The sequence below is a fragment of the Dreissena polymorpha genome, chromosome 14 (genome assembly GCF_020536995.1).
Source record: "Dreissena polymorpha isolate Duluth1 chromosome 14, UMN_Dpol_1.0, whole genome shotgun sequence".
Classification (NCBI taxonomy): domain Eukaryota; kingdom Metazoa; phylum Mollusca; class Bivalvia; order Myida; family Dreissenidae; genus Dreissena; species Dreissena polymorpha.
In genome coordinates, this window is record NC_068368.1 from 37349389 (window position 1) to 37361841 (window position 12453).

General features: G+C 34.3%; 1 protein-coding gene across 5 annotated transcripts in view; it reads left to right on the top strand.

Annotated features, from left to right (window-relative positions):
* Positions 1 to 12453, top strand: part of LOC127856915 (neo-calmodulin-like) — a 124282-nt gene that overhangs the window by 88276 nt on the left and 23553 nt on the right. The window contains exon 1 of one of the 5 annotated variants that reach the window (XM_052393108.1): positions 10191 to 10357. The exons of the other annotated variants lie outside the window; for them this stretch is intronic. Coding sequence (XP_052249068.1) covers positions 10355 to 10357 — 3 coding nt within the window. The 5' untranslated portion in view covers positions 10191 to 10354. Of the gene's footprint in view, positions 1 to 10190; positions 10358 to 12453 lie in introns of those variants that run through there. 5 annotated transcript variants of the gene reach the window in all.

Sequence of the window (12453 nt, forward strand, 5' to 3'; positions counted from 1 at the left end):
ACGTTTAGTGGAAATTGTTTACAAGAAAACGGAGTACAAAGACACACACATAAATTGTGCCCGTCTTTGTATAAAAGCCGCTTGATGCGAAAATGGATCTTATGTCATATGCAACCAGCGTAGACACAGACCAGCCTGCGCATCCGCACAGTCTTGTCAGGAACCTAGCTGTCTGCAAGGTGTCGTGGTCTCATTATCAGGAATGGTAGCTGCTTCTGACCAGAATTCGCAGTTCTTGAGCAACGTTGGTCGCATATGGAATAAGACCTACTTTCGCCGTGCGCAGCTTAGAAGCCAAAAAGAATTATCAGTGTTCATTATCTATATTTGTATATATATCTAATACGTATGTAATTTTTATTTGCATATGAACAGAAGTTGTGTATATCAGAGAGATATACACATGTGTCTAGATAAATTATAATGACGATTGGGGAATTCAAATTACTATCTTGATGACACGTCAGTAATATCTTAAATAAGCCGCAAATGCGCAGCAGCTGGTAAAGATTTAAATTGAATTTTTAACCTAAGGATATTATTTAAGAAAAAATTTCTAATGGACGTGTGGCAACTGAACGCTAAATTTTTAGTGCACAGTATCCCTGTCGATAACGTTTTTTTTTTTAATACACACCTGCCTCGCAGCCATATAGCGTTGTCGTCCTTGCTAAGGTAGTGCATCAGGCTACCGAAGTCGTACGGCGTGTTCAGTGTGTCCAGGTACTTCTTCTCTTGGAGAGCGAAATCATCATCTCGGCCTGATATATCAAAGCGATAAATCTAACGACCTTCATATGGGGGTTACATTTTTAGCAGTGAATTAAATAAGAGCCGCCTTCTATGGCAACCGCACTCAATCCATAATTGTAAAGTGTCGTCCCAAGTCGCCCTGCGATTGGAAGGTTTTGCGTAAGTCTTAGATCATAAATGAAAAATAGGCATTCCCGAAGACATGACGTAATAAATCCCAAATCAATTCGGTTGTAATATTTATTATCTGACTAAGAAGACACTTGATCACTAGAAACCTTACAAACAATGATGAGTTTCATTAAGTATTTTACCCACATTACCCAAGTAGTAAACCCTCTTACCCGCCTGTATGTTGCTCAAGTGGATGGTCACAGGAGTCCCGGTCCCAACGATTCTTCTCGTGGAAGAAACCCATCGCGTGCGTCATCTCGTGCATTATAACGCCTTGGTAGAGACATGCAGGACCGATTGAAATCGTCTGCTCGCCACCATCACGACCGATAGACGACTGACACCTACACAATATACGGTAACGCAGGCTTGTGCTATTGTTATTGCTTTCTAAGACTCGAAAGGTCATCGTCGGCTCAAGTACTACTGAAAATTAAAACGGGAAATCTTAGGTTTACTACCAAGTACCCGTGCTACAGAAACTATAATAAAAAGTACCCCGGACTATGGCCGCGTACTTTTTAGTGTATTTTCCGTACCCGGAATACATTTTACTATACTCAAGAGTACCCGCGGTACGTTTAAGCAGTATATGAACCGAAAACAACAAATTTTGTCTAACTGGCGTGCGCCTTTTTGCACCACACTCTATGCAATCTTAGATTTGCGGAAGGGTGGATTAAATTTGTTTTCTACTGTCGACTTGCGATCAGTCGGTCTGCCTATCGGTTGATCAATCGGTCGGTCAGTGGGTCACGCGGTAAGTTACTCAGAAAGTCAATATTCAGTCGGTTATTCAGTCAGTCAGAAAAAAGTAAGTCAGTCGGACAGTTCGGAAGTCAGTCAGGCAATCAGTCACATTCACTGAAAAATGTATGTTAATGAATAAATTGTTTATGAGCATTAAAATGCATTCGTAGAAATCAAATACATATCCAAGCTGAAAGATCGGTCAATCTTTTTTCGGACAAATATTTAAATCTTCATGCTTTTAACCAGGAAATATCTATTGAAATTGTTTTAAGTGGCAGTTGTTCTTCTGCATGTCATATCTAGATATGACTCAAACACATGGAAATGTTCATTGAAATAGTATGTCCCGCGTCATGTAAAAATGAGTTTTACGCCATATACGGCCTACACAGCTCTCGACCAGCCTGTTCTAGTCTGGTCTGGGGCTGCCCTGTCCGTTAATGAGACCACGAAACCTTGCGTGAGGTTATTGTGGACATGGTAGCTCCTGACCAGTCTGTGCGAATTAGCAGGGTGGGCTGTAGTTACGCTCGTCGCATATGTCATAAAACTCATTTTCGCATGATTACGGGTCTTATTCAACCCCATGCCGTTCTTGAATCTCACGTAATCAAACTCGTTGACCCTAGGCACGAACTTCACGCACGCGATCTTGTTTAAGTGGTTGACGGCTCTGGTAATTGCTATTACAGCGTCTGTATCTGAAACAGTGGGTCGTGAATGTTTTTAAACACTCATTTATATGTGATTCCTTTATAATTACCAGAAACCAACCGTTATTCAACTTTGCCTCTTCGATACCTGACTTTAAAAAGATATTATAATAGTTTATTCATTATTGATTCCGTTTAGAGTCTAAATGGGCTAAATTTAATATAATAATGCCGAAATGACATTGCGTTTAAAAAAAAACGGAACTGCGGTGTTGTAATAATTTAGTTTTTTTGCCTTTCTTGTTTTATTTATTTATATTCAAATCAAAAAGGGAAACGGCGATCTTTGATTACGACCATATAGCTATGCAACAAATGCCCATCTATATGTTACATAATAACAATACCTAGTTGCTCAATGTCGATCAGGAAGGGAACGCGGTTGTTCTTCCAGAGCCAACTATTCACGGCGATAGCATTCCGTTTCTATAGAAACAATTAATGCTCATATACATGCGGTAACAATTCGATGTAGGATAATATTGAAGTTTGCTTGACATGGTAGTGTCATAATGCACGAAGTTGACCGATGAATACGTGAAAGCATGGAATTCTTTTGAATGTGACCAATTGTAGTTTTATCATTCATTAATAAATATCAGCACATTATAAACTGTCATACATTTGATGTGAACGTGCGCTTAAGCATAACAAAGTATTTTACCTGACTAGATATGTTACAGCTATTATGTAATTGTGAAGAAACTGAAATAAAGGAAATAAACCATTCACATTTACAAAATTGAAACAAGAAAAACCTTAGGTGATATTATTTTTTATGACGATATATTTCGTGTATGTGTTTCACTTTTATATGCGGTCATTCTATGAAAACATATAACGGAATGAATAGCCAAACACTAATTTATTACGAAGTTGTTTTGATGAAAATAATGCCTTTACTTATATTGCTGATGCTTCCCTTACTGTGTAAAATTCTGATATAGGCGTGTATGTGATCTTCATTAGGTAAATAATGATGTAGAAGACGACATTGAGGATGATAACTATAAAACGGTTTATGAAGAAGTCAGAGGCAAACACATGATGATACTGATGTAATCATGATGTTGATTTCAGCTGGTATTTTTCATATAGAAGTTGATGATGACAACGATGCTGGTTAAGAAGAAGAAAATGATGATGACGGTGCCGATTATCATGATTATGATGATTACGACAACGATGATGATGATGATGATGATGATGATAATGATGATGATGATGATAATGATGATGATGATGATGATGATGATGATGATGATGATGATGATGATGATGATGATGATGATGATGATGATGATGATGATGATGATGATGATGATGATGATGATGATGATGATGATGATGATATCAGATATCAAGGTCAGACTGACTAATCATACTGATTATAAACTTACCACCTGTTGTATTCATATTTGCATGTCTTTTAGATTTCATGTTCAAATAAGGACAATTGACAATGTGAACCAAATGCATAATAGGAAATTTAAACATAACTGCATGATCAACCAATGTTTTGTTTTTCTTATCTTTTTTATTTTTGTTTGTGTCATCATTTTAGTGACCCAAAACGTGTGAAGGAATTTGCTTTAACTTTATTCTGGAGACTGGAGAAGCCCGATCACATACTATCTATGTAATCCAAATGTTGCAGAAACGAGTGCTTAAGTCTGCATGAACTTTTTTTAAATGCCATAGCACGTATGATTTTAGTTTGATTGAAATCAAAATAATCTTCTTTTTAAAGCTATTGTCCACGAAGTACGTTCTTATAGAGAAAAAACGAAAGCTTTTATGTTTATTATAAATGCTCTACATGTTCGCTATGTTTAAAGTCAATCGGCGCGAGTGTAATATACATATATAATATCCAATCTATGCTTTGTGCGAACGGATAAACCGTGCTCGAATCACTCCATAGACATCACAATGTTTGTTTGTACTGAATATTATATAATAATATTTTTTTATTATTTTAGTCGTTATTTGTAGACTATGGCTTTAATGTCCTCTTTTTGTTGGGGAATAAGCTATTTTGCGCCATTATTACTTCAAATAAGTCACTGATTCCATGTATCTATTCTGTATATCAGCACATAAGTTTGCTAATTCTGTAAAGCAATGTATCAGTATGTACATTCTGTGTTTCAGTGCATCAGTTTGTTAATTCTGCATATCAGTGCATCCATGTGTATATTCTATAATTGAAACCATGTATTTACCTGTATATCCATGCATTAGTTTGCTTATTCTGCATATCCGTGCATTAGTTTGCTATTTTTTTATCAGTGCATTAATGCGTAAATCATGTCTATCAGTGTATCAGTGTGTTAAATATATCTTTAAGTGTATAATTGCGTAAAATATGCATATCAGATGATCAGTGTGTTAAATTATTTCTTTCTATGTGTCAGTGTGTTTAATTTGTGTATGAGTGTATCAGTGTGCAAAATTATGTCTATCTCTTTCAGTGTATCAGTGCGTTAAAAATGTATATATGCGTATCATTGTGTTAGTTATATATATCTGTGTATCATTGTGTTAAATATGTATATCTGTGTATCAGTGTGTTAAAAAGCCTATCAGTATATCAGTGTGTAAAATATGTATAACTCTGTATCAGTGTGTTAAATATGTATATCAGTGTATCAGTGTTTTAGATATGCAAATCAGTGTATCAGTGTGTTAAAAGGTATATCTGTGTATCAGTGTGTTAAATATATATATCAGTGTATCAATGTGTTAAATATGTATATCGGTGTATCAGTTTGTTAAATATGTATATCAGTGTACCAGTGTGTTAAATATGTAAATATGTGTATCAGTGTTTTAAATATGCCTATCAGTGAATCACTGTGTTAAATATGCCTATCAGTGTATCAATGTGTTATATATGCATATCAGTAAATCAGTGTGTTAAATATTTAAATCAGTGTATCAGTGTGTTAAATATGTGTATCTGTGTGTTAAATATGCATATCAGTGTATCAGTGTGTTAGATAAGCCAATAGTTGTATCAGTATGTTAAATATGTATATCAGTGTATCAGTGTGTTAGATATGCCTATCAGTGTATCAGTGTGTTAAATATGTATGTCAGTGTAGCGGTGTGTTTAATATGTATATATGTGTATCAGTATGTTTAAACATGTCTTTCAGTGTATCAGTGTGTAAAATATGTATATCTGTGGAATAATTCTTTCTATCAGTGCATAAGTTTGTTTTAAAGTATTAATTGTGTCAGTGTGTATTTGTTTCAATTTTTAATATCGGCCATCCGTGTGTTTATTCTAGGTATCAGTGCGTCAGTGGGTAAAATATGAACATCAGTTTATCAATTTGTTGATTGTAAATATAAGTCAACTCTGTGTTAATTAAACATTTAAGTCCATCAGTTTGTAACTTATGTAAACTCATGCATGAGTATGTTAATTATGCATATCGGTGCATTCGTGTTTTTATTTTGTTTATTTATTCTGTAATATCAGTATATCAATACGTTATTTGTGTATATTTAAGAAATAATCCACGGGTAACCGTTGGTTATTGCGGTAATAACCAACGGTATGGAGTTCCGATGCGTAGGAATTAAACCACGAGGGCATAGCCTGAGTGGTTTGATAACAAGCATCGGAACGACATACCGTTGGTTATTACCGCAATAATCAACGGTTATCCGTGGATTATTTCGATTCTAACACGATTTCATTAATAAGTGATCCGCGATTTAAAGGTTATAAATGAGAAATAAATGTGCGCGGACAATCAAAGTGACGTCACTTTAAACAACCGTTGGTATATCGGGGTAATAACCAACAGTAGTTTTTCTTCTTTGTATATAGAAAAAAAAAGTCACGTGCCGTGGTATAATTAAGAAATAATCGACGGGTAACCGTTGGTTATTGCGGTAATAACCAACGGTATGGAGTTCCGATGCGACGGAATTAAACCACGAGGGCGTAGCCCGAGTAGTTTGATAACAAGCATCGGAACGACATACCGTTGGTTATAACCGCAATAACCAACGCCTACACGTCGATTATTTTGATTTTAACACGATTTCGTTAATAACTTATCCGCGATTTAAAGGTTATAATGTGAATTATATTGACCGAACGTCCTCCACTTTTCCGCGAAAACGTGACGTCACCACAACAATGACAATCAAATGACTTCGTCTTCATTCATAAGCAATGCGCGGACAATCAAAGCGACGTCATATTTGTCTCCGTTGGTATATCGGGGTAATAACCCACAGTAGTTTTCCTTCTTTGTATATATAAAACAAGTTACGTGCCGTGGTAGAATAATGAATTAACGAGTGATAATGTTGTAAATAAGTATATGGATGTGTGTATTATATTTAAATCAGTGTATCGTTGTGTTTATTATGTATATCAGTGTAGAATTGTGTTAATTCTATCTGTACGTTTATCAGTGTGTAAATCAGTAAATCGCCGTATACTTGTGTAAATTCCGTATATCAGTGTTAATTCTGTTTCACTTTTTGTGCACAATCGTGGACATACATTAAAATTTATATTGAAACAGTATCCGTGAAACAGTTCATTAATTTTTTCCTGATTATCAGAATCTATGATATATGTAGTGATGACATTCGGATACATGTAGACATTAACGTTTGAATACTTTAAAAAAAAACATAAACACAGTTCGCCTAAATAACAAACAGAACACTAGCCAATTAAGGAAATACATATTGAAACTTAATAGACCACTCACGTGTATGCCTATGATCAAAACAACTCTTGCGCAATTAATGTAATCCATATTTTATCGCAAAGTAGTGCAAATATTTATTTTAAAATGCGAGCAAACATAAATAAATGGCACTTCTATAGATTAAATAGTCATTAAGTGTGTGCAAGTGCAATGCAAATATACAAATTCTGTAGAGGTTTAATGTTCTGTTGATTTATCAGCGGTTTAAGTGAATTTTAAAGGGAAATATGTTCTTCCGTTCAATGCCCATGTTAATTGACACTCTGCAAAACGTACTTTTCAAAGAAGAAAGGCTGAGCCTAAATAAGACAAAGTTCACATATTTGAATATTTGAAATCGTCATTGTTTTGTTCTACATATTGATTTATTTGGTTAAAATAACATCAAATATTGAAAATAGTTATAATTTTACTGATCATGATGATAAATACTTTGCTTAAGAACACATATGAACCCACAGATCCAGAAAGGTATTTCGTTAAATATGGAAAATAAAAAACCCATACAAATCTGGTTGCTAATTGCGAATAATAACCGAATCCGTACCATTATACCCATCCCTGTAATTATGTTCTTAACATGATGATTTATTGCAAACAACTTGACAATAGTATGTTATTGTCTCAACCGATTGTAATTACGTATAATTAGCTTTGCGCTAAGACTTTAATAGTGAAATTATATTGTCATCATTAGCATTGATAAGAAGTATTTTACATTGATTGCGATTTGTTTCTCAGTTGAGGAAGTAAAATAGCAGACCCTCCTTCTAAAGGAAGTTCAAATATTTCATTTACATTTCTCTAATTAAATAGATAGCTTTTTTTGTACTTACAAGTCAACCGTCAACGCGATACCGTTTCACAAAGGTGCTGGTATAGTACGCGGGCGTCATGTTTCAAATCAGAGGAACCTCAAACTAAACGAAATCGAGCAATAGTGGTGTAGTTTTACGAAACAATTTATGGTGTAACAGTTCTACATATACTCACATAATAAATACCTGTCACGTATACGTATATATGTATGATCATAAACTCTGAAACTACTTAATCTATAACAAAAAAAGTTTGGAGATTTTACGATGATGGGTATCTCACAAACATAAATAATAGCACAAGCCATTATTCATTTTTCATAGATTGCTGATCGCATGTTTGTATCATACATTCCATAAAAACAAATGAGACAATATGCGTCATATATGTTGTGTTCAGTGTATTCCGGTGGGTCGGGGAATGGCGTGCTTCAACTTGCGACGCCTTGTTTTTTTTAACAAAGTGGTACACATGACTACTATTTTGCAATCAGTATCCCACTACTCCTTTAAGGCAGATCATGTAAATAGTTAAGGTTACATTACACTAAATCATTGTGTATCCCTCCGCCTATTTCTAAAGAGTTCCTTTTCTCTTCTTGAATATAACCCATTTAACAATGTGAGACATGTCTTTTGTGGTTATTTGTAATATCCTGTATGTGTCTGGAGTACTTCGATGCCTTGGATTGGAAGCTAACTTAAAAGATGGACTTTTGAGGGTGTGTTTTCTATTGTGTGGGGCTTTTGTCGAAATTAGGATTCCGAAACACGTTTTTCTACGGTGGGTTCATTCGACAGCGATTTACTTTCTTAGAAGTTGCGAGACGGTATGTTTTTGATTGCAATTATTGGAAGAGGACAGATCCATCTTTAAAATGATACCAGGTTCGGAAAAATTGATACGTCGAAAAGGCAAGAAAAATGCTGTGAAAGTTGTCAGTTTTATAATGGGACCCTCTGGGAATCGGAATTAGTGTAATATAACCTTAAACACGGTTGTCCTTGCCATTTCGCTATCAAAGAGCTGTGTACTGATAAGAAATGCGTAAGACTCCATGGATGTATTCGCATTTAGCAACGAAAGAATACATATTTAGCCGTATTACATTACACACTTGCTGTCATTGCTGCATATGCATTACATAATATGTGTGTACGTTAATAACTATGACAAATTTGTGTAAGTTTATGTTAAAAATATATGGTTAATTTTTTAAAATAATGGTTTACGTGGATTCGTGCTACACATGTGTTTACATTTATATGTGTGGGGAATGTGTATAATTATTATTATTATTATAATTTTAATTACTATTATTATTATTATTATTATTGTTTTATTATTATTAGGTAGTAGTAGTTGTAGTAGTAGTAGTAGTAGTAGTAGTAGTAGTAGTAGTAGTAGTAGTAGTAGTAGTAGTAGTAGTAGTAGTAGTAGTAGTAGTAGTAGTAGTAGTAGTAGTAGTAGTAGTATAGTAGTAGTAGTAGTAGTAGTAGTAGTAGTAGTAGTAGTAGTAGTAGTAGTAGTAGTAGTAGTAGTCGTAGTAGAAGTAGTAGTAGTAAGTAGTAGTAGTAGTAGTAGTAGTAGTAGGTAGTAGTAGTAGTAGTAGTAGTATAGTAGTAGTAGTAGTAGTAGTAGTAGTAGTAGTAGAAGTAGTAGTAGCAGTAGAAGTAGTAGTAGTAGTTAAAGTAGTAATAGTAGTAGAAGTAGTAATAGTAGTAGTAGTAGTAGTAGTAGTAGTAGTAGTAGTAGTAGTAGTAGTAGTAGTAGTAGTAGTAGTAGTAGTAGTAGTAGTAGTAGTAGTAGTAGTAGTATTAGTAGTAGTAGTAGAAGTAGTAGTAGTAGTAGTAGTAGTAGTAGTAGTAGTAGTAGTAGTAGTAGTAGTAGTAGTAGTAGTAGTAGTAGTAGTAGTAGTAGTAGTAGTTATATTTAGACTTTTATACTTATATAGACTTATAAGGAGTAATAATAGTGTTATAAGATGACAATTCTCAACCAGAAGCGTCATTATCAATATTGTCAGTGAAATCTAATAATATTTTGCTTTCTTAGATTAGTTGTACCTGAAACCACTGTACTTCTATTCAAATTATTAAATTTAGTATCGATAATAACCCACGTTGTGTGGTTAAAATAAAAGCTAGCACTCCAATTAAAAACCGATGTATTGAGATCCAAGCGTTTGATTGAACATAATACAGATGTGTTTGCATTTCTTTGGAGAGCACCGATGGGTCTCGCCCTGGGTGCAATCCGAGCCAATGTTCAAATCGCATAGGATTTGTTTGTATTTGTAATTATTCAGTAGATTTATGGTGATATTTAGATAAGATCTATATAACAACGTACTGTAGGACTTTTTTGTCATTTACATACAGGGGAATATTTATTGCAATGGTGAGTTTTTAACGTTATATTGTTGTCAGAATTCTATAAATCATTATATCATAATGTGTACACCTTTAGATATAATATACAAACCATATGTTATCGTCACTTCTATCAATGATAAGGTCTAGAAACGAGATTTGTTATATTTATTGTTTACAGAAATTATAAAGTTGTATTTTATGCCACTTTTCTTGAGGAGTTTTGAAAGAAGCCATTCGATATTTTCTCTTCTCTTTAAGTTAAATGAAATGTAAGAATACATATTTTAATTAATGGCGCATCTACATTTTACGCTTTATTGCCACATAAAATATTTAATATACTTATTGCATGGTTTACGCAATTATAAATGAAGATGTCAATGTACGATAAGTTTGGGACCAAAACAGTACATTAAATCGTGTTCTGCATCTCAAAATGAAAATTTAAAGTTACAAATCTTAACATGAATGAGTGTATCATCATGATTAGAAAGTGACCAGGCTAATCATTAAAACGCTTAGAGATGACCCGCAGTTTTTTCAAATAAACAGTGAGCCGCGCTCTGCGAAAAAAAGGTTTAATGCAGGTGCGTAAAGTGTGCTCCCAGATTAGCATGTGCAGTCTGCAAAGGTTAATCAAGAACGACAGTTTCCGCTTTTATTGTATTATCAAAAATCCAATTAAGGCGGAAAGTGTCATCCCTGATAAGCCTGTGCGGACTGTGCGTTATATTTAAAACGCCTCATTTATCCTCTTTAAATTCTATTTTTAATGTGTGATGAAGAAAAGCAAGCTATTTCGGCTTATGTTTTTAATTGGGAACAATCTTAATAACATGGTGCTCCGCCTAACTGCTGTTCGTTTCCTTTCTCTTATCCATCTGCAATTTCAACATAAAAGTAAGAACATCTTTAAAAAAATAATTATTGCTGGCAAGAGTGCAATGGAAAATGAAAGCACTATGATAACAAACCTAAATTACATTTTATACTTATACATTACTTGTATTAACAAGTTATTATGAGCCGTGCTCTGTGAAAAGGGTGTTTAATGCATGCGCGTAAAGTGTCGAACCAGGTTATCCTGTGGAGTACGCACAGGCTATTCAGGACGCCACTTTCCGCCTAAATTGGAATTTTGCTAAGAAAAGACTTTCTACAAACAGAAAATATCATAAAGCGTAAAGTGTCGTCCCTGATTAGCCTTTGCGGACTGCACAGGCTAATCTGTACATGCATTAAACCCCCTTTCCACAGTGCACAGCTCATTTAAAAGTGTCACCAGACTTGTCCTGATCTCCAGCCTGCTCCTGTTAGCAGCACATTGTACCTTTTGAGATCTAATATCTTTCCATGCTGTCGATGATGTATTAAGACCTAGTTTTCTTGCGATTATTATATTCAGGGGAAATATTGATCGTGCAAAATTCTCCAGTTTTTTTAAGGAACGCAAACATACAACAACCGTTTAATGTCTTAAAAAAGAATAAATGTGGGATATTAAAACGGGCATGGCTGTTAATATATAACGCAAACAAAATAAACATATAGACATGGTGTATACCCACCATCAGGCGTTCATTGTCGGAATAATCTCCCTCCCGACGAGTAATCCTATTTTTATTTAGTATGTTTAATTTTTATTTAGTATGATCTGGATTAAGATGCCACGCGTAAAAAATGTGGTCATTTGATTTATTTGTATGACAACATTTGATGTTTATCTTGTTGTTGTTTTTTTCATTTAAATTCTGCTATTTTATTTAGTAGTTGATGCTGTAGTAGTTTTAACTTTAAGACCGAAAGATTTGAGAAAATAATAGGATAAATAGAAATACCAGGTAAGTGTTAAATAAAGAGACGTTTATTCGAACGGCACGTAGTCGAAGTTTTCTAAGTCTCGTGAAATTTACTTGTCAGTATTCAACACTAACCTTACATTATCTCTATACTTATATACCTTTATCTTATATGGAATATATTTGTTAACGCGTTTAATGATTTGTTCAATCATAGGAAGAATTATGTATTTTTTTATTTTGGGGGCATCACGGATTCTAGATTACAATATCCGCTCCGTGGGGGCACACACGACACGGTTAAAGTAATCTTAAAGATGCA